Source organism: Sorex araneus, chromosome 3 (assembly GCF_027595985.1).
Source record: "Sorex araneus isolate mSorAra2 chromosome 3, mSorAra2.pri, whole genome shotgun sequence".
In the NCBI taxonomy this organism is placed as follows: domain Eukaryota; kingdom Metazoa; phylum Chordata; class Mammalia; order Eulipotyphla; family Soricidae; genus Sorex; species Sorex araneus.
The window spans coordinates 149,811,816-149,835,453 of NC_073304.1; the positions used below are offsets into that span (position 1 = coordinate 149,811,816).

Sequence of the window (23,638 nt, forward strand, 5' to 3'; positions counted from 1 at the left end):
ATGTCCTTTTAAATGGATTGGTTAGGAAAGTATGTATCATTACAAATCTATTGGCTATGAAATGCACGGGCTCTGCTGTAAAGGCCGGTGAAGGCCTATATAAGATCTCCTTTGGAGAAGCTCGGGGTCTTGCCCAACTTGATGGACCTGCGTGTGCGCGTAGGCAGCTGGATCCTGGCTAGCCAGTCTTACAATAAACCCTGCTTGCTGTTTGCAGTCTCTGGAGTCTCTTTGTCGTTAAAGGGAGATCTCGATCTGCGCCCTAACATGGTAAGATCAGTTATTGGTTTCTGTTGCTTATAGGTTTTACTTTAATTTAATTTTTAAATTTCTGGGGTTGAATCACTTTGAGATACAGTTACAAAACTTTCATGATTGAGGTCCAGTCATACAGTGTTTGAACAGCCATCCCACCACCAGTGCACATTTCCTACCACCAATGTCCCCAGTATCCCTCCCACCATCTGCACCCCACCTCATGTCCTGCCTCTATGGCAGACACATTCCTTCTTTCTCTCTACTTTTTGGGCAGTATGATTTGCAATAAAGATACTGAGAGGCCATCATGTTTGGTCCTTTGTTTACTTTCAGCACACATCTCCCATCTTGAGCAATCCCTCCAACCATCATTGACTTAGTATAGGCTTTTTAGTTTTAAAACGTGCTATTTCCTCTGTTCCTTAACATCTTACATATGCGGTAGATCATTCTGTATCTGTCTATCTCCATCTGATGAACTTCACTCTGCAGTGGAAGGTGAAGTTAGGGTGCCATAAGGTCCTCTGTTAATTGATTTGGGCTGGAGGAGCCACTGGGAAGTGGCAGACAGGCAACTCAACTCCTCTGCAGCAGTGGGTGCATTGGGGTTAAAGTCTCTCTTTAGACAATTAGTGTTTCAGTTCGAATTTCATTGTAATTTTTATTATTGGTATTTGTTGAGATCCTTTGATAGCTTTGTCTTTCCTGAAGTCAATAAATGGAATTGTACAGCATTCAGAATCTTTCTGAATTAAGTTTTTTTTGCTTAATACTTTGCATGTAAGGCTTAGCCATTCAGACTTTGTGTAACTTTTTGTCACTAAATAGCATTCCACATATGATGTGGGTATACTATGACATATATCTATTCATTTATTGGAAATTACTTTTGTTGTTTCAAGTTTCAGAAATTATGAGTCAAGCTCCTATAGACATTTACTTGGAAACCAGTAAGTAAACAGTACTGCTATTGTTAAACTACATGTAAAATTATATTTGTTTGGTAAGATTTTGGGGCTGGGGTGATAGCACAGCAGATAGGGCATTTGCCTTGCACGCAGCCAACCCGGGTTCAATTCCTCTGTCCCTCTTGGGGAGCCAGGCAAACTACCGAGAGTATCCCGCCTGCACGGAAGAGCCTGGAGAGCGTATTCGATATGCCAAAAAAAAAAAAAAAACCAGTAACAATAAGTCTCACAATGGAGACGTTACTGGTGCCTGCTCAAGCAAATCAATGACCAATGGGATGACAGTATAAGAATTTGAGTCAGGTTTCTTTGGTTTATTTTGCAATGGGATCACTTATTGGCCTTTTGGCTAAGATCAAGTGTTTTGTTTTAGGGTCACACCTGGCTATGCTCAAGGCTTACTCCTAGCTCTGCAATCAGTGGTAACTCCTGACTGTTCTCAAGAGGCCACAGGTGATGTTGGGGATAGAACCTGGGTCAGCCACATGCAAGATAAGAGCTCTACCCACTGTACTATCACTCTCACCCTTAGTTTTGAGTCAGTTTTGATGTCATATTTTTCTGAGTTTTAATATTTTCTATAACTTTAGTCTAACTTACTGTCTCATGGTCAGATCAGCCCTCTTCCCAAGCATAGTGAATTGCTATCCAATATCCAAATAGCTTTTTATCCTCAGTTATTTTTAGCTTTTGCCCATGTTTTTTAACTTAATGACTTTTTGAGGATGCAACAAATGTCCTAAGTACCTCTCTACTGTAGAAAAAGGTATAAGGAGAAGTGTAGAATTCAGCACACTTGAAAAACATAATTATTTTATTTTGCCTTACTTCCAACCCCTTCCTTCCTCTATGTCTTTGTCATGTGATGACTGATTCTGCACATACTGTGCTCACTGGAGTTTTCACATTTAGATGCCATGTTTATACATAAAACCTTAAAAAATCATCCTTAAAAATTAACTTGACATTTTAAATTTATTTCTTTTACCAGTAATTTATTAATTAATTTTTTAATACTGTCTACAACTTCTGCTTTCTATGGGACCTCCACAACCCAACCACCACCATGGTCCAGGCCACTTTCCACAGGCTTGGGCTGAGCTTCACGTATGAGTGAACATATTCCTAAATCGCGCAGCCGCGTAAGCCATCATAAGACACTCCCTACTCATTTTCCATAATTACCACACCATATTTGATTGGAAGCAAAATGGCGCCAATGACGCCTGAACCCTTCACTTTCTCCTGAACCTGGTTCACCTTCTCACCTTAGACAATGCGCGTGGCTCAGCACGCCAGGCATGGAACTCTATGTGTGATCCCTGCTGGAACTCTACATGTGATTCCTGATGGATATTACCAGCTGTTTTGCAAGATTTGGATAGAATGGCATCGCAGGGCATGGAGAAACTGCAGCAGCCATGGCAGCAGTGCATGCAGTGGTTCATCCACTGTGGGGTGCTGTCAGCCAACCACCAGGTGACCTGGGACTTGGTACAGGTGTTTGACCTGGCACAGACCCTTCGTGATAGGCTCCTGCTCAGCCAGCTGCTCCAGTACACTCCATCAAACTCAAGGAGATCAACCTGAGGCCGCAGATGTCCCAGGTGCTGCCCAGAGACACAGGCAGGTGCATGTTTGTCAGTGTGCATATCATTACAACATGCCAGTCGACCACAAGCTTACATTCAGTAGACTGGGAACACCTGTAAAGGAGATTAGAGGCCGCCCCCAAAGCCTTTATCCCTCTCAAAGAGCCCGGCAAGCTACCAAGAGTATCCTGCCGGCACGGCAGAGCCTGGCAAGCTACCCGTGGCATACTCGATATGCCAAAGACAGTAACAACGATGGTCCTCATTCCCCTGATCCTGAAAGAGCCCCCAGTATGCCATCGGGCTACACTAGCACATAACAGGGATGAATGGAGATGTTATTGGTGCCAGCTTGAGCAAATCTATGAACAACAAGATGACAGTGATTCAGTGATACAGAGATCCAATTTATTTCTAACAATAGTTTAGAAGTAATATTGCTATTGTTATTATCTGACTTTTCTTTGTTCTATTTCTTAACATCTGTGTGATAATAATATTACCAATTTTAGAATTCCTCTTTGACACTTGTATACAGGAAAAATGAACTCCTTATTTAAAAAAATCTCTCAAGTATATTCTCTTAGTTATGATTGAACTGTTATACAGCTATGTAGGACTATTGACTGTTGTAGGGAGGTGACCATGGCTTCTTTGTGTATATAATCAAAGTTGAGAGATGGGAAGAATTGTTATGGAATTTTCTTTAAGGAGGATTATAATTAAGAGACCAGAGTAAAAGTAGAGCATGGAGGATGCTTGCCTTGCATGTGACCAGCCAGGGTGCTCCCCAGCAAACCATACTTTCCCCTAAGCAATGACAGGACTAAACGATCATTGTGTGACTGAAATGCAAACACGAAAGTTCATAAGTTTGTAACTGTACCTCACAGTGATTCACTAATAAAATTTTTTTTTTTAAAAAGTGAGTGAAGTCAAACAGCAGGAAAAGAACTGGTACCTAGTGGTTTCTCTCATGTGTGGAATTTGAAGATAATAAGAGAGAGGCAAATGGTCAAATAGTTTCCTTTCCTTGATCTTGATGAAAAAAAAACAAACAAATGATGTATACATGAAACCATCAATAGCAATGTAAGTCACAGTACTTCTGAATGTTTAATCTCTTTGACCCTTAACATAGTAGATTTATATTACCTACTGATGATGTTGTGGGTAGTCACATAGTTTCAAAGGGCTGAAGCAATTTTTCTGTTCTGTATTGCTGTGTCTAATGATAATCTTGGAAAAAACCTTGTATTTGTGACAAGAGCAATGACAATTGCGGAAACCTAACCTGTTTAACTGAGAGCCTGTGATGCTGGGTTGATCCAGTCATTCTTTATTTTCTAGAGCAGAGCTGATGATTATTTCAGAGATTTTGAATGTCTCTCCCTCTTCCTCCTTGTTCTTGTCTCATTATTCCTTACCCAGCTATAAAACCACACTCTAGAAAAACTTCCTGATCATTTGTAAAATCAAGGAAGTTCTAGCACCATCACTTTAAATCTTGGATTATTCAACATTTAGTTAGCCTTGTTGACTGCAAGAGGAAGTTACAAAATATATGTATGGGCCAATCACTAAAAGCATTGACAACATGTCACAAATAATTTGCATGTACCAAAATTGGACATATTATGTTATATAATATTATTAGGTCACACTTGGGAAAGAGACAGTAATATGGTTTCTATTATTTATTTTTATTGATTGAGATTCTGTGGTTGTTTCCCATACACATAATTCTAACACAATGTGGCATTTTGAAGAGGCTGGTGGACTTAAGTAGAAGAGAGAGAATAAGCACACTAAAAATGTTTTCTTTAAATGACTGTCTTTAAAAACCAAAATCTTGTTAGAAAGTGGGAATAAAAATGAGATCAGTATATATGATCAGTACATTTCCCCTTTATTTCAGACATCTAGTACACTAATCATTTCTCCTTTCCTCAAACCTATTCAATAATTCACCAATGATGGTGAAATATAAATGGGCTCTTACATTTCTACTGCTTAAATTTAAGTATACTTTATATTTGTATATGAAAAATTATTTTAGTTTCTTATTAGAAAATTTCAAGAACATTTGAAAAGTCTACAATGATATTTGGGGTTGAGGAAATGGTCTGATCTCATTAATAAATGTATCCTCCCAACATCCTACAATAAAACAATGTCAGAGTTATAACTATTCTTCAACCAGGTGGAATCCCCTTTGCCACACAAAGTTAAAAAGGAAAAACCTCAATGCCAAGGACACAGTAAAGAAAGAAAGATAGTTTAGGTACAGTACTGAAGAAGAATCTATAGAAAGTTTTTCCAGAGTTAAGTCTCTGAAGGCAAGATTGAGATGTTTTGTCAGAACTGAAGAATGTATTACAGCAGGTTCTAAAACTTAAGTTTCAGAAACTTAAGACCTGTAAAGACTTTCCTATAATATCTGTCATATTTACTATAGTTATACATTACATATATCACCAACATTATAGGGGGAAATCTGCCTTACTCATTCTGACAGTTTTGATATTAAAGGCATCCACATTACAAAAGAAGTCAATCTTTCACTATTTGCAGAGAACATGACCCTATACTAGAAAATCCAGAAGAAACTCCATAGAAAAGCTCCTAGAAACAATACATTTAAAAAGTGGCAAACTACAAAAGCAACACACAGAAATCCATGACTTTTCTATGTGAGAGTAATGAAATAGAGAGAAAAAAAATTGAAAAAAACCATTCACAATTGTTCCTCAGAAAATCAAATGCCTAGGAATCATCTTAATTAAAAAGGTGAAAGATTTATACAAACAAAGCTATAAAACACTACTTAAAATTAAATATAACATGAGGAAATGAAAACTTATCTCTTGTTCATGGACTGGAAGGATTAATATTGTCAAAATTATAAGCCTGTACAAAGCATTATACCAACTCAATGCAGTCCCTATAAAAATACCCATATTTTAAAAACACACTGATCAAATGCTGTTGAAATTTACATGGAGTAATGAAACCTCCAGAAAAGCCAAAGCAAACTGATGGAAAAAAAAGTTGGGAACTTTCTCTTTCCCCAGCTCCAAAATATATTATACAGCTGCAGTAATCAAAGACAGTCTGATATTACAATAAGGACAGATTCTCAATAGAATATAATTGAGACTCCAGAGACCAATCCTTAGATATACAGACTGTTAATCTTTGACAAACAGTAAAAAATGTGGAAGTTCATTTGTAAAACTTCTTCAACAAATGGCAAATGGTCTTGGGAAAACTCATCAGTGACATGCAAACAACAACAACAACAACAGCAAACATCACATTCTAACACAACGAACAAAGTCAAATAAATATTACCAACATTGATATCAGATCTGAATTCATGAATTTCATTGTTAAGTATTTGGCTTGCTGACTTAAATCATAATATTACTTATCAAACATATAATCACAAAACAGAATGTCATAGGATCAAGTAAAATAGATGATAGGAAGGAAAGAGAAATGTGTTAAAAGGCAGCTATCTCCTTGTTATCCTGGATCCTATGAACCTAACATATACAACAAAATGACAACCAGCTGATGTGGAATTGTACAGGAAATTATGTAACTCAGGAAAGGGGAAAAAAATGGAGGTGAGGGAAATCATTTCCCCATTCCTTTGATCACCTGTTAGTTGCTTAAATATTTCCATTGCTATAAATCCCCCAACCTGGGAGTTAGGGCAGGGCTCTCATGAGTCATGAGCATGGCCAGTGAGGAGATCCTGTGGGAGATTCTGGAGAGAGGTAGTTCCTGTTCTCAGAATCCTTGTCTAGCTAGCTGTGGATGGATTTGCATTGTGACTGAGAAATGATTGGACTAGACCAGTTTTAGATAGACCTACCCCTTTCTCCATCTGGGTGGGGATGCAGGCCTATAAAGCATCTCTCCATTGCCAGAGTACCATCCTTCTGGTATTTGAGTCCCGAAGCTACTTTGGAAGATCTGGTGAGTTTAACTTCTTCTATTTTTGTTTTTATTTTTTTTTTTTTTGCTTTTTGGGTCACACCTGACAATGCACAGAGGTTATTCCTGTTCATGCATTCAGGATTTACTCCTGGCAGTGCTCAGGGGGGATCATATAGAATGCTGGGAATTGAACCCGGGTTGACTGCATGCAAGGCAAACATCCTACCCTTTGTGCTATCACTCCAGTTCCAGAGTTTAACTTCTTGAGTTCATCAGTTTCTGGTGCTTTTAACAATTTCATTTAATCTGGAGATCAAGTTCAATGGGTTTTAAGTTATGAGCATAGGTTTGATGTTCCTTTGTGGGTGGGAATTTAGAATCTGGGGCCAATGATATACTTCTTTCCTTTGGATTTTGATAGATATATTGACATTCCCAGTGGGAAAAGAAATTAGTGGGAAAATGTTGATATAAGGAGGAGGAAAAGAGAGCAATTGTATTTTCATTATTTGGGTGATTTCTTCTGCTCTCATTTCAGAAGCTTGTGGTTTAGAAGGTGTGATGGTTCATAGTTCTACTGGGACCTCACAAAAAGTCACTGTGATGGGAACTATTTGTAAGGTTACATAGGATTTCAGAACTTCTGATTCTTTTCCTTGAAAGTGCTATTTTTCATATGAACAATGTTACTTGTTTTCAAACAGGTATTTTCTTTGGAAAACAGCATAAAGAGAGGTTTTCTCAGAGCTGATAGAGAAATTTGCTAACGAGGAAGGGAGAAGCAATGAAGTCATAATAGGGGGGTTAAGAAACTTAAGCATAACTAAGACTGGAAATATACTATTTCAAAGTGTTTTATGATTTTTGGACTGGAGCGATAGCACAGCAGGTAGAGCGTTTGCCTTGCATGCGGCCGACCTAGGTTCAATTTCTCAGTCCCTCTCAGAGAGCCCGGCAAGCTACCGAGAGTATCCCACCCACATGGCAGAGCCTGGCAAGCTACCCGTGATGTATTTGATATGCCAAAAACAGTAACAAGTCTCACAATGAAGACATTACTGGTGCCTGATCGAGCAAATCGATAAACAATGGGATGACAGTGCAGTATGATTTTCACTTCTCTCTAGGAAACTTTTCTTTTGAACATTGCCAACTAATCTCTTTCAGATTCTTAGACTTCAGAAAGATGTCTTATCAAGAGCAGCAGAGCAAGCAGCCTTGCCAGCCTCCTCTGGCATGCCCAACACAGTGCCCTGAACCATGTCCACCTCCAAAGTGCCCTGAGCCCTGCCCACCACCTAAATGCCATGAACCTTGTCCACCACCGAAAAGCTCTGAGCCCTGCCCACCTCAACAGTGCCAGCAGAAGTGCCCTCCTGTGCAGCCTCCTCCACTGTGCCAGCAGAAGTGCCCACCCAAGAGCAATTAACAGCTTCACAGTGTGCCTTGGGAATGGAAAGGATAAGGACAAAGGCCCGTTCCCACAGGCATACCTTCATCTTCAAAGACTGCTCTGGATACCAAGACTTCTCCACCTCTTAGTGTACACTATCCTTATGATGCTTCCTGGCAACAAGAGGCTCAAGTGCTTCTGTTTTCCAGGAAGTATCTGTCTGAGAAGATCAACCTCGGGCATGTGAGCACCCCAGTTTCAGAAGGGCGAGCTGCAGGTCTCTTCCTGAGACGCAGGAGAAAATTCCTTCTGTGTCTTCTGCGTCTAGACAAGAGTATCTTCCATCAGGGTAGTTGTTTTCCTCTACTTCCTGTCTTATGTTCCTTAATTATTGTTTAAGTGACTTAACTGTGGAATCTAGTCTTTTGGTGATGATCATAATGAAAATTGAATTATAGTTCTGTATACCTAGGAGATCTATAATGTTATACATCAACACTACATAAATAAAAATTTTAAAATAGATACCATTTTTATTAATTATTATCTCATTTATTATTCCAAAAATTATTTTTGGTTTGGGTCATGCCAAGCAGTGCTCAGGGCTTACTCCTGGCAAGGCTCAGTGGACAATATTGGGTGCCAGAGATCAAACCTGGGTTGGTCACATGCAATGCAACCCTACCTGCTGCAGTATTGCTTGGGCCCCTAATTATTGCCTCAATTAAAGAAATGTGTAGAAATTCTTCAGGACTTCAATTTCCCTGCAACCTAGAGAAAACAAAATTTGCATTATAAACTCATTTCAGTCATAGAATTGAATAAATGTGATGAATATGTAGAGTATTAGAATATCTTAATAAGATTATAGTTATTGTTAAAATATGAAGGAAGACAATATGTTCTATGAGACAATTTACTGCCTTCTTCCATGCATGCATTTTGCTGTTATAACTTCAACAATCCACAAATATTCAGGGTTTTATTCTCTTGTTCACAACTATTGACATTGCTGGAGTACTCTGACCAGACATTTGAGAATTACTTTATCTGCAAAGTTACTGTTACTCTGCAGCATATTTTCTAAACTCAGTCTACTACTCAAGTGAACTGCCACAAGAGAGAGATTTTTTTTTTTTTTTGCTTTTTAGGTCACACCTGGCAATGCACAGGGTTACTCCTGGCTCTGCACTCAGGAATTACTCCTGGCAGTGTTCGGGGACCATATGGGATGCTGGGAATGGAACCCGGGTGGGCCGTATGCAAGGCAAACACCCTACCCGCTGTGCTATTGCTCCAGCCCACAAGAGGGAGATGTTCTTAAATAAATGGTCAGTGTGTCCACAAACAGAACTGTTAGAAGAGATCTCTGTCTCTTTTGTCTTTTTCTTCCTCTCTTTTTCCCCGTATTTCTCTCTTTCCCTCTGTCACATACATAAAATCATACTTATAGATACGATACTTTATATTAAATCATATTATATCTACACACACTTAAGAATAAGAGATTCATTTTCCTACTCTTTCACTTACAATCAGAAGGATTCCAAGATAATAGTGTTGTAGACCGAAGAAAATTCTCAGATTTCTGTTGACGTCAGATTGTGATATGAGTAACAAATATACCCCAATATCTGAGTCATATTTTCACACTTTGTAGTGTTATTTATACAGAAACTAGTTTCTTAAACAGGTTGTTAATGGAAAAATAGTTCAGCAGGTAGGGCATTGGCCTTGCATATGATAGACCCAGTTTAGAGCCCCAGAATCCCATATGATCCCCCAAGCACCACCAGGAATAATTCCTGAATGCAGAGCCAGGAGTAACCCTTTTGGGTGACCAGAACATCTTACTCTCGAGGACTTTAATTTAAAAAACATTTAAAAAACATTTTTTAAAAATTAGACATTTAATTTAAAAAATCTTTAGAGTAAAAAAACAATGAAATCTTAGGCTCTGGAATGATAGCACAGCTAATAGGGCGTTTGCCTTGCACGCGGCCCACCTGGGTTCGATTCCTCCATCCCTCTCGGAGAGCCCAGCAAGCTACCGAGAGTATCCGGCCCTCATGGCAGGGCCTGGCAAGCTACCCATGGCGTATTCAATATATGAAAAACAGTATCAAGATGATGATGACTATGCAAAACAATATGGATGGTTCTTAAAAAATTAACAGAAAACTTCTGGGTACTACAGATGCATTCTTAGCAATTAGCTTCTTTATTTGAAAACGGCTTGGCAGTAATAAGTGCATGCGAAGTCTCCTTTCACTCTTATCATTCACAGCCTAGTGACCTGCTCATTCTCATCTCTGTGGCTGACTGTGAAGAGGAGGGCAGGTTAAGGATTAAATTTTCCTTTGTAACTGTTTGACTGCTTTGAAAAAGGTTTTCTTCCCGACCTACCGCTGGGCAGGAAACTGTCGCCAAATGGGCCAACAAACTGCCCTAGGAACTGTAAGCAAACATTTGCAGGGAAACTGTTAACAGTCAACAAATGTTTAGATATGCAAATTAAGTGACCTATGTGTGATCCCCTTTGATCTATGGATATGATTCCCTTTGATATGTGAGATTTTCATTTGTCAACAAATGTTTGGATATGCAAATTAAGTGACCTATGTGTGATCCCTTTTGATCTATAGATGTGATTCCCTTTGATATGTGAGATTTTCATTTCTCCCCTAAAAGGGTATAAAAACAGCTAGCTTTTTGAGTTGGGGCCTTCGGCTATGCCACGCTATTGAGGCACAGTTGAAGGTCCCAATATAGCTATATTGGCTTGAATAAACCCTATGCATTTGCAGAAAGAGTTGTCTTGGTTTTGTTCTTTTGTCTCTCGGAGCCTCTCCCGGGCAGAGATCTGCCACCCCTAACAACTGTTCATTTCCCTTCTTCAACTCATCTCCTCTCTTAACTTAGCATATCAATCTATTTCTGTGGGTTTAAGGATTTAAGAAAACTTGAAGATCAAGTTAAACTGTTCAAGAATGGTGACATTAACTATGAACTTAATAAATTGAATGATGAAATTAATGAATTATTTAAATAAACAGGAATCTTGGACATAGGGCACGCAAGACACAGTCAACTTTGGAGCCAGTGCCATGAGACTCTGGTATGAATCATTCCAGTGACAGAGAGCCCTGCTTCACTTGAGGGTGCCTAAGTGACAGGCTCTGGGTTCCATTATGCGAGTCACTGCCATTTAGAAAAATAGCCCTATGTGTTATCACATACACATGTTAAAGCAATAACAGCAGGATTCAACAGATGACTTCTCCAGTGTCTCCAGGCACTGCTGCTGATGAAATACAGGAGGAAAGGAGGAATTACCCATGACAAACAGAGCCAAGAATGCACTTAAAGGTGATTTTATGAGTAAAGAGCAGCAAATGAGATTCTCTTCCCTTATGGATTCCCTCTCCAATTGAAGCTATATAGCAGAGACTATCAAGTACAATAAAACCTACTGCATATCTTAGAGAATCAAAAGAATACATCAGAAGGGTAAGAACAATACTGAAAAGTCTACAGACAAATGAAGGCATAGAATTCAAAAGTGAGAAGGGGGTCAGAATCCACTGGTGCACTCAAGGGCATGGTTGCAAACATTACTGATGTTTGGTCTTCAGATGGCCTGCGTCAGGATACACTGTAGAGGTGCCTGACCCTGGGACTTTGGTGTGACCAGGCTGAGGCACCTTGGTGTGGCCGGGATGAGGGTGAGGGTGGACTGGCTCAGGAAACTTGGTGTGACCCTGGCCAGGGTTTTTAGGATGGCCTGGCTCAGGATACTGGGGGTTGCATGGCTCTGGAACATTGGGGTGGCCAGGCTGAGGCACCTTGGTGTGGCCAGGGTGAGGGTGAGGGTGGACTGGCTCAGGAAACTTGGTGTGACCCTGGCCAGGGTTTTTAGAATGGCCTGGCTCAGGATATTGGGGGTTGCATGGCTCTGGAACATTGGGGTGGCCAGGCTGAGGCACCTTGGGGTAGCCAGGTTGAGGAAGCTTGGTTTGGCCCGGCTGAGGGACTTCAGGGTAGACAGGTTGAGGAGGCTTGGTGTGACCCTGTCCAGGGAAGGTAGGATGGCCTGGTTCCGGGTAGTGGGAGTGGCCGGGCTGTGGGACTTTGGTGTGGCACGGCTCCTTGGTTGTGGGAACAAATGGCTCTTGGGGCGGAGGCTGGCAGGGTTGTTTCACTTGCTGTTGCTCAAGCTGGGATGGTGGGTGGTGGGGCTGCTTCTGCTGGTAGGAACTCATGCTGGCGAGAAGGCTGGACCTGGAGACAGAAGAACTGGCTCAACGACTGGACGAAAGAGGAAGACAAAGTATGCCACATTCCATAGCCCGTCAGCAGTGAGAGCTGTCACACTGTCCTGACTCCCTCAATTGAGATCAAAGGGCACTTTGGCAATCCCTTGCAAGAGAAGGTTTGATGTGATTGATTTACTGGGCTCTTTGGGAGTGAGGCTCTTTGCTCTTTCTCCTGTTGACCCTCAACACCGATCTCAGCAACACAACAGCACAGTTTCCTGGAATGACGAGTTCAGGCTTTCTCTTACTCTGTTGTATTATTGGTCACACTGAGGGTACTTGCTCAGGACTTACTTCTGGCTCAGTTTTCACGAATCACTCCTGGTAGTACTTTTGAGGAGTGCCAGGGACAGAACCAGGGCCAGCCATGTGCAAGGCAAGTATCTTACTCCTGCTACTATCTCTCTGGCTTTCAAGACTGTACAAGGCAATAAAGTCAGAAGCCTGTAGCCTCCATCTCATCTCCTCCAGAACACCTCACCTCTCAGAGCACATACACAGTCTCCCTGAGCTGGCGCATTTCCCGGGAGCTTCTACACACACGCCTCTGTGCATGTGTCCTGGGAGCTGTTCCACGTGGGGCTGCTTGTCTGCACTTGCTCCCCCATCAGGACGCTCCTCCCAGACACACTGCCCAGCGCCAGTTCTATTTCCTAATTTCCCCAGCACACCCCCTGGCTTGCCCAGTCTGCTATTCACTCTCTCTGCATAATGTTAACAACTTACCCCTTTGTAGCAGGTTCTTAGAGCAATTGTGGAGTAGAAAACAATTTCTTTTCTGAGCACCCCATCCAGGCAGTGAATAAGTGTCTTTAAAATGATAACTTCTTAATAATGAATAGAGGTACTTGACAATTTCACTGAAATTGCTCTCAAATGGGTTACAGATAACTCCAAATAGCTGAGCAAAGTTTTTCTACTATGTAAACGAGACATGTCATGGCTCTGCATCATTTACATCATGGTGGAGCAAAGGATCATTATAGACTCTATTCCCTATCTCTGAACCCTGGATTACAGCTCCATGACTGTAAGCTAAGGGAACTCAAATTGATTTATAAAATTTCCTTAAACACCAATTGTTCTTTCTTTTTTTCATAAAATTCATGTTATTTTTATAAAGTAATTTATAATATTTAATCACATTTAATATTTAAACACTAATCTCATCACCATTACACCTTCCCACCACCATATTTCAGATGTTTTCATCCCGAACCTCAACCCCTGCCCCAAAGCAGTATTCGTTGTTAAGCTGAAAATGCTCCCAAAAAGGTTCCTGAGAGGAAAGTGTGTGAAGATTGTTGTATTTCATTCAGAGTCCATTAAGCCCTTCTGTGAATAACATGTGTGTTTATACTTTTTTTTCTGTAAAAATATATTTCCCTGTAAGATTGGTTGCCTATTACTTTATACCCCATCAAATGTGGTGCACTATTCTTGGAATATGAGTGGTGTGAGGTATGAGATGTCTAGGGATAGGTTTGCTCGGCCTGAGTGTGTGGAGAGCGACCGTGAGCATGGCGGCAGTGAGTTCTGGAGGTTTGAAGCTGCTGGTCCTAGGTTCCTTGCGGCAGGGAGGAGCCTCACCTGACCCCCTCTGGGATGCCCCAAATAACAGCCAGGCGCAGGGTCTGGCAGTGTGGACCCCGAATGAAAGAGCTACAGCGAGTCCACCAACTGTTCTTTCATTTAAAAATCAATATATCCTTACCACGCAAAGTGATCTCAATCAAAATGAAGTTCTCTTAAGTGAATATGAAGAAATTCAAATAAGAGACTTACCTGTGTACAGAAAATTTCAAGCTTTTGCCTCTGCGGTCTGGTGTGGACCTCTGTGAAGCTGGTATTTTATATAGAAAATGTGTCCTGCCTTAAGGAAGTGGGACTTTTTTTGGGGGGGTGTGTACTCTATCTTCATTCCAGCTTTTGTTTTAAAAATCTCTGGCTTAACATTTTTTAATCTAGTTCTTATTGTTTGGCATGAGATCACCTGTGCCTGCCACACTGTGCACCCTTTAAAGTGATTTTCTGTGGGCAACAAACAAGATTCCTGAATGATGAAGAGCAAAATGAGGAAGGTCAGGGCTTCTGACACCGGAAACAAATATGTGATTTGAAAAAGACTCCTTTGTTTAGTGAGGAATAATTCTATTCTGTATGTCATCATTCTACATAGATCTGGCAAAAAAACAATTGAAGTTTCTGATGTTTTGAGGTGTCCATGGAAAGGACAGTGCATTCTCTCAGTGCATTCATCAGGGAGGTGGAAGACAAGGGCTACTTTGGCAATTCCTCACTTACTCTGGGAAGAGTCTGTTATGTCATGTGCACTCCATATAGTTAACAGCATTCCTAATGGAATGTCTGCACTCAATACATCTGTCTAGAATAAAAACAGATTTTTGAAGACCCTGTCTTTGGTGTGTTTTTCTTTCTGGGAGAACACACAGCAACAGGAAATTCTAATTCTCGGGTTCATACACTCGTTGTCTTCTTATTCAGGATAGATTAAACAAAGTCACTTAACCAAAGTTGACCTCAATGAACAATCTCAGTAGGTGTGGTTTTTAGAAATACAAACAACCTTAGAATTTAGGTATGAGGATCATTACTCACTCCAGTGACTCAACTTTTGTTTTATCTATCATGAACCTGAGTTCCCCAACACAGTTATCAATACAAACTCATTCCATCAGTTTCTCCACATTTTAATGTATTTTTATATTCATATAATTCCAAGTAAATGCTTAGGCAATGGGTAAGCTTAGTTTAACCCAATTCAGATATAGATTTACAAAAGGAGGGGATGGTCAAAGGAAAGAATGTAAATGGTAATGGCATCTAGAACATTATTTATGATCTTGTGATATGCACGCTGCTATGAATTCAGAAGAAATGAAGTGAATCACTGTCCTCTCCTGCTTCCTTCCTGTCCCACCTCCTTCCTCTCCTCTAATATTTGACAAGTCTCTCTCTCTCTCTCTCTCTCTCTCTCTCTCTCTCTCTCTCTCTCTCTCCCTCTCTCTCTCTCTCCCTCTCTCTCTTTTGGGTGTGGCCGTATCACTGTCACACATAAGCTCCAGTCTCTGGAACTACGTTCGTTCACTGGAATTGGGTCTAGGACTCTTTCTTACCAAAACCACCTCTCAGGAGTCCCCTTCACTGTGAACTTAGACTGAATTTTGCTACTACAACCTGGATTCTTATTTCCAAGGGACTACTATAACCTGGATTTCCCTTGGAAATAAGAATCCTGATCTTCTATATTATATTAGAACTTATTTATCTCTGAGGATTTAGGTAATCCCAAAATTCACTTTCTTTTTTTTTGCTTTTTGGGTCACACCCAGTGATGCTCAGGGGTTACTCCTGGCTTTGCACTCAGGAATTACTCCTGGCTGTGCTTGGGGGACCATATGGGATGCCGGGGATCGAACCCGGGTCGGCCGCGTGCAAGGCAAATGCCCTACCCGCTGTGCTATCACTCCGGCCCCAGGTCAATCACATTCTGTTGTAGGGTTTTAAGATTATTTTTTGCTCTTCAGAAATACTTAGTAATGTGCCTGTAATTCAGGAGTGCTAATGAATATGGCCTCTATTTTAAAGAAAATATGTTGAGAGAACAGGAGATGCAGCTTATCAGTAGAACATATTGTATATTAGAGATTCTCAGTTCAAAATAAATTTTGTCATCAGAGACAGTAAAGTGAGTAGCTTTTTTTTGCATTTATTTATTTATTTATTTATTTTTAAAGAAATATTTTATTGAATCACCGTGAAAAAAAGAATGAAAAAAAATTACAAAGCTTTCAGGCTTAAGTCACAGTCAAATACTGATTAAATCCCCATCCCTTCACCAGTGCACATGTTCCACCACCAAAAACCCCAATACACCCCCCTCCCACCCCCCACCCCCCACCCCCCATCTACGTAGCTAATGATATTCCCTTTATTCTCTATAAACTTTGAGTACATTCCATATTTCCATACAGAACTCACTATTATTGATTGGAAATTTTCCCCAACAATCAGGCCTGCTGAGTAGGCATCATCTAATAATTTCCCTTCATTGTTGAGAGTGAAGACTTCGCAGCCGCGCGGTTTTGGGTTTCTAATATTTTAGCTCAGTTCACAGTCAAAATGGATGGCTGCAAGAATCCGCTCTGGTGCCAAAATGGGTTAGGAGACCTCAGGATCACAGTCTTTAGGCACGGAGGATCTGCTTGTGCCACGGCTCCGGGTCATCTCTCAAAGTGAGTAGCTTTTGATAGTGAGTTCCCTTGGTTGTTTCTAGCAGTTTCTTTCTTTGGTGGCAAGAAGCTGTTTGTCTTTCTACTTCAAGCCTTGACCTTTGGAGGCTAATGTAGTTCTGGCCACGTTGATAGATGATATTGAGTAAATCTTTAGTGATCTCCAAATCTTCTGACTCTTACTACTTTTCCAGATATAAAAGTATGGAACATTCTTAAAATTTTCCTTAGACTTTGTTTATCCCTTAATTGTCCATAAGTTTTCTGCTTCTGTAGTATTGGATGTCAATGAAAATATCTAAATTCATCATACATGTGCAAGCTTAAAGTTCCAAGAAGTAAATTATTTCATGCCACTCAGTTGAAGAACAGGATATAATAGGTAATGTTTTCTGTCATCTTAAGGAAATGTTTTTTTCCAAAGAAGGTTCTTTACTGAACTCCAGTGAAATGTCTTAGTCCTCCCTCAGACCAGGGCCTTCCCAACCACATACTGACCCACCTATGGGCAGCGAAACACACAAATGTGGTGGGAGCAAATGTCCCTCAGCTTGACGTCGTCTGGGTCGTCTGCAGAAGCAGGTTCCTGACAGTGTTCAGGTCATTGGCTCATCTTCTTCAAGGTCCAGCTGAGCTCCTTGAATTTGTGAATTTGTCTGATGAAAAAGTCCTCTTAGTTCCAGGTGAGCTTGGTGTCTGTAATGTGGATCATGTCCTTGTCAATGTAAAAATTCACCTTTGAGGCGAACTGGAACTCACGGTCAAGGGTCAAGATGCTGCTGACCCACACCAGGTTCTGCATCCTGTTCTTGAAGATGAACAGTTGTATCCTGAACTGCTGTCCACTGAGGTCTAGGGAGCCGGTCAGCTTGGCCTTGGGCATGGTGCTATAGAGCTTGAGGAAGCTGCAGATGGTGGAGCGCTGGGCTGGATGATGTACCTCATCTGAGAAGACCTTTAGCTGTTGCAGGAAGGGCTCCTTGTTGTAGTTTGGGCCCATGTTGTCATATCTGGGCACCACGGGCAACAGGAACTTGGGGCAGGAACAATTGCAGAGCTCCTCGAGAAAACCCTTCTACATTCATAGCTGCAGAGGATGTTCTTGGCAAAACCCATGAGGTCTGTGGTCAGGGAAATGGCCAGCAGCACATGCATCTGCTTGTTCTGCTTGTTGATCATCTCAGACTTTTAGTCAGTTCTCTGAAAAATGCTCTTCATCCTCTGTATGTAGAGGAGGGTGTTGGCGAAGACCTGGGTGGTGTCCCAGTAGCTCCACATCATCAGATAAGCAGAGCCCACACAGAGCAGACCTGGCATTTGGGCACCTGAGAGCACATATCCTTCTTGTTCAGTTCAATGTTCTCCAGCACCCCAATGGCCTGTAGTAATCTCTGAGTACAGGCACTGGAGACCCATGAGGCTGACATAGTCAAGTGTCTTGTAGAGTGAGTGGCAGCTGCCAGTTGATGTTGGACTTGTTCACTAGCAAGTGCAACAAGTTGAGGATACTGGGTGCTGTGCATATTACAGATCTAGAAAAGGAAGTCTATATCCTCCTTTGACTTCTTGACTATATTGCAGCAGTACTGGCTAAACAACTGGAACGGGTAGATGAAGTCCCACTGACTTTGGCATAGATGTGTCTGTAGCACAATTCTTTGTACAGAATCAGGAAGATGACATCTTTGTCCACCTACAGGGTGATGGCTCTGCCTCAGGCCATGATGTATTCTTGAAGAACCATTCCATGAGGTTGGTCCAGTTGTTCTTAAAGATGTCCTGGTTCTCATGCACCTTCTGGTCAATGATGTCTCTAGACATGTGGCTGGCCTGTAGCTTGTATACCTTCAAATCTGAGACAGTTTGTGGAAATACTGGATGAATTTCTTGGTCACTTCTGGGACCTGATAGATCTGCTACTCATATTGACTCTCACAGGCCAGATTCTGATTCTGGTCATGTCATGTCATAGTCACCTGTGTAAGTCATACCAATCATAAGCAGCTTCAGATTGGTAGTCAATAGTGGGAACAGGTATGGCTGCAGAGCTCACAAAAAATTTCCCAGAAAGCTTAGGGGAATTTTTTAATGAGACATATTTCCTATGTTGTCTCAGGAGATTTTATAGTATTAAGTTGCTTTTGGAAATGATTTCCTTTTACCAAATTCATGTATTTTTTTCCTTTCTTAGTTTTATGCCTACTTATTTCTCATTTCTCCTGCCTAAAATTACATTCTAAGCTATACAATATAGTTGGGAGACTTTTTAAAGACTAATTTTGAGGGAATTTAGGCTAACATAGTTATTTGAGTATGTCCTATTTGGAATACAGATAGGTAAACGTAATTGACCAGTGATATTAATTAATGTACAGACCAGAGTCAGATTAGAAATCATCTGATGTTGGGGCTGGAAATATAGCATAATGGGGAAGACATTTGTTTTGCAAGCAGATGACCCAACTTTGATTCTAGACACAAAATTGGTCCACCAAACATCCACCAGTTGTGATCCCTGAGCAGAGAGCCGAAAGTAAGCCCTGAGAATAGTGGAAGTGCTTTCAAAACAAACAATCAAAACCATCTGATGTGTCTGTTAAACTCCTCTTACTATTTGTGGATGGCAGGCCTGGGCCTCAATGCTTGCATCTCATACAAGGCATCAAGATGTCCACCACCTGTGGTCTGCTGCAAAATGGAAATTCTTTTCTTAGTACTGATCTTAGAGAAGATGCTTTCAGTTTTTCACCACTGAGTATAGTTAACTGTGGATTTGTCATAAATGATCTTTATCATGTTTAAGAGTATTTATTCTGTATCCATTTTAATTAGTCTTTAATCACAAACAGATATTAAATTTGTCAAATGCTTCTCTGTCTCAAATAACACAATCATAACTACTTATTCCTTTCTAGGTAGAATGATAGCACAGTGGGGTGGGCACTTGCCTTGCATTTGGCTGATTCATCTTCAATTCCCAGCACCATATGTAGTTCCCAAGTCTACCAGGAGTGATTCTTGAGTGCAGGGCTAAGAGTAATCCCTGAGCACCACTGGGTGTGGCTAAAAAATGAGAGAGAGAAAAGAAAAAGATGAAACTAAGAACAACTTGTCTTGATTCACAAGTTTTATTTCTGGCCTGACTATAAGAATTCTAGAAAATTCAAATTATGTATTAGTAAAACACTGGTAATTTGCTAACACAGCATGTAAACTGAAAAACTTCAAGAATATTGATTGATTTGAATTAGTTAAGAAACGTTTCTTTTCCTACAATTATCTTTTATAATGAAAACTTTTTTGAGTGATGTTTGAGGACAAATTGTACAAACCTCATTACCATTTACTAATAATAATGTAAGAAAATAAAAATGGAAATAATGGGCTGATTATTTTTCACTTCTTTTCAATGCATTGAGTTCTGTCAATGAATTATAATACAAAAGTCCTTTAAAAAAATATTAGAGTATAAGACCCTGTAGAGGACAGTTCCTAGAAATTTCAGCTCAAGTGATGTTATACACATATCACAAATAGATGTTGTCTATCTGTATATCTACACAGGTATATATGGATATACAGCTGAAAGAAACAAGAGTAGAAACAAGATTCAAAGATTACCAGTGTGCAGAATCTGACTGAAAACTCCAGGTTTAACAGGTGACCTCCCCACATGTCCCCCTTTTTCCGGCAGCTTGGCAGTCATGCCCATAAACTACCTCTGACTGTCGCTAGGTAATCTCATCAACTGCCAAGAACCAGAGACTCCCTGTCCTTCTCTTGGAAGAGAGCATAAAATGACTCACCATAGCCATGCCACTGGACCCCACACCAGGCTGTTTCATTTGGGACACCCTGGAGAGGAGCAGGTGAGGCCTCTCCCTGCCCCAAGGGACCTGGCCCCAGCAGCCGAAAACTTCCAGAACTCAACCACTGCCATGCTCACGGCCACTCTCCACACACTTGGGCCAAGCCTCACCCATGAGTAGACCTATCCCAGGACATCTTATACCTCACATCACTCATATTCCAAGAGTAGCGCACCACATTTGATGGGGTTTCAAGTAGAAGTCAACCATTCTTACAGGGAAATATATTTTTACAGATATACATATCTAATATGTATATATATGTACATATATATGCAATGTACATATATATATGCACACAAGGCTCAATCTTTACAACATATTAGTAATCTCTTATAGAAGGGCTTAATGGCTCCTGGGTAATATACAACAATCTTCACACACTCTCCCTGAAGGAAAGTATTTGGAGCATTTTCAGTGGTTTATTCATAACAAACAATATAAAAATAAATTATTTCAGTTCTGCTTTGGGGCAGGGTTGGGGTTCAGGATGGAAACATCTGAAATATGGTGGTAAGAGTGTGTAATGGTGGTGGGATTGGTGTCAGAATATTAAATGTGATCAAATATTATAAACTACTTTATAAAAATAAAATAAATTTTATTAAAAAAGAAAAATCAATTGGTGTTTTAAGGAAATTTTATAAATCATTTTGAGTTCCCTTAGATTACAGTCATGGAACTGTAATCCAGGATCAGATAAAAATTTAAAAAAAGACAAAAAGAAAAATTACCAATGCATTATCAGAGTGCCGCTCAATCATCAACATCTGGCCCAGTTCATTATCATATTACATAGCCAAATTCTTTATTTCTGAACTTTAACCTTATAAGGCTAAGTAGAGTTATACTAAAACATATTTTTGTGTAATTATCTATAGCCATACAATATTCAAAAAGCTGGTATGATCTCAGAAAACACATTGCTTCATCTTCTTGGGTTTCTGTCATAATTGTGCTGGAAAAAAAATCACCTTTTTTTTTCTTGAACCACTCTCAAGGCCCTAATATCCATGCTAGATTTCCTATTTGATAATTAATTTATTCACTATTTTCCCCTCAGCTACTATTTCTTTTCTCCAGTTGCTATGAATGTGAACCTCATATTTTCCACCTTCAGAAGGGTTGTTTGGATCAACCGCTGTGTAGGTCCACGTTGACAAAAGCAGCACTGGACCAGCGAAACTCAGACTGTACACTTGTTTCTGGAGTAGTATGTGTGATGACAGAAGTCGAAGGGACTGGGTTTGATGTAGAGCACAAAATTAACAGAAAGAGAAGAACGATGCCCTGGAAAATTAAGTTGGAAGCTGACTTAAGAAAATGCCATTTGGAGTTTTAAAAGTTAAGTTTTAATTTTTGTGTTCTGGCCACACCCAGTTATGCCCAGCGTTTACTCTTGGCTCTGTGATTGGGAATTGCTCCTTGTGTGGCATGGGGGGACCATATGTGGTGCCGGGAATCAAACTGGGTTGACTACGTGAAGGCAAGTGCCCTTTCCTTTATAGTATTTTTTCAGTGCTTTCGTTTGTTTATCATTGTATTTGTTTATTGTTTTGAGGGATTATTTAGGTCACAGTTAAACTGGAATTTAAAGAAATGAACATAAGGAAAATGAGAAAGAAACAAGAATGTACGCCAAATGTGCATTTCCTTACCTGCATGAGTTAAATCAGTGACCAGTCTATGGACCTGAAGTTTGCTAAACTGTATTAGATCTTAAGTTACTCACACAGAAAAAGACCTGCTTTCTAAATGGTCAGAAAAAGTCAGGAAGCTGACGATTTTGCCAAGTAGCAGAGGAAGTGAAGAGTTAAGGAAGAGGAAGAGAAGAGATGAGACAAGACAAGGATAATCCATAAGTGACACCAAGGGTGAGACTTTGGACTGTGGGTGTGAACAGAGTGTTGGAATATCCATTGTTCCTTTTAGAGGGTGGAAACACTATCAACTATAATTCCTGTGTGTCCCAGATTATGCATGGTTATATGCCACAGTGCCACCAGAAGTGCTTGGGGGCACTCACCTTGCAGTTATTACTATGATTACAAAATACAATTTAGCCACAACATTAAGTACAGTTCTTCCCTTCACCATTGTCTCCAATTCCACAAACCACCTCTCAAGCCTGCCTCCACAACAGATGTTGAAATATTGAATGCCTATAACAAATCATCGTGAACAAATGCTTAGTCATTTTTTTTTCTTTTTTTTAATAGAAAGGCATTTTTATTTTATTTTTTAATAATTTATTTATTTTTTAATTAGTGAGTCACAGTGAGGGTACAGTTACAGACTCACACATTTTCGTGCATGTTTTTCCCTCATGCAATGTTCGAGAGCCCATCCCTCCACCAGTGTCCATTCTCCACCACTTATGAACCCAGTATCTCTCCCACCCCCCTATTCCATCCTCCCCCCACACCACTCCGCCTCTGTGGCAAGAGCATTCCAATTTGTTCTCTCTCTCTCTCCTTTTGGATGTTGTGGTTTGCAATAGGGGTATTGAGTGGCCATCATGTTCAGTCTCTAGTCTACTTTCAGCGTGCATCTCCCACCCCGCTCAGGATGTCCAATCACATTTTACTTGGTGTTCCCTTCTCTATCTGGGATGACTTTCCCCCAGTGTGTGAGGCTCGCTTCCAAGCCATGGAGCCAACCTCCTGGTATTATATGCTACTATTCTTGGGTATTAGTTTCGTACTCTGCCATTTTATATTCCACAGATGAGTGCAATCTTTCTATGTTTGTCCCTCTCTTTCTGGCTCATTTCACTTAGTATGATACTTTCCATGTTGATCCACTTACATGCAAAGCTCATGGCTTCATTTTTTTCTAACAGCTGCATAGTATTCCATTGTATAGATGTACCAAAGTTTCTTTAACCGGTCATCTGCTCTCAGGCACTTGGGTTTTTTCCAGATTCTGGCTATTGTAAACAGTGCCGCGATGAATATATAAGTGCAGATGTCACTTTGACTTTTTTGCATCTCTGGGATATATTCCCAGAAGTGTTATTGCTGGGTCAAATGGGAGTTCAA

General features: G+C 40.4%; 2 protein-coding genes and 1 pseudogene across 2 annotated transcripts; 1 reads left to right on the forward strand and 2 right to left on the reverse strand.

Moving 5' to 3' along the window:
* Nucleotides 1–7,952: 7,952 nt before the first annotated feature.
* LOC101553375 (small proline-rich protein 2E-like) lies at nucleotides 7,953–8,195 on the forward strand. Its single transcript, XM_004618155.1, has one exon. It carries the CDS (start codon nucleotides 7,953–7,955, stop codon nucleotides 8,193–8,195), a length of 243 nt encoding a protein of 80 aa, XP_004618212.1.
* Nucleotides 8,196–11,523: 3,328 nt separating this feature from the next.
* LOC129403626 (cornifin-B-like) lies at nucleotides 11,524–14,288 on the reverse strand. Its single transcript, XM_055133093.1, has 2 exons — nucleotides 14,261–14,288; nucleotides 11,524–12,440 (listed from the first exon to the last, which is right to left on the reverse strand). Exon 2 carries the CDS (start codon nucleotides 12,419–12,421, stop codon nucleotides 11,774–11,776), a length of 648 nt encoding a protein of 215 aa, XP_054989068.1. The 5' UTR covers nucleotides 12,422–12,440; nucleotides 14,261–14,288; the 3' UTR covers nucleotides 11,524–11,773.
* A 3,041-nt stretch (nucleotides 14,289–17,329) lies between these two features.
* On the reverse strand, nucleotides 17,330–20,434 carry LOC101552844 (eukaryotic translation initiation factor 3 subunit L-like; annotated as a pseudogene).
* Between the last annotated feature and the right edge of the window lie 3,204 nt (nucleotides 20,435–23,638).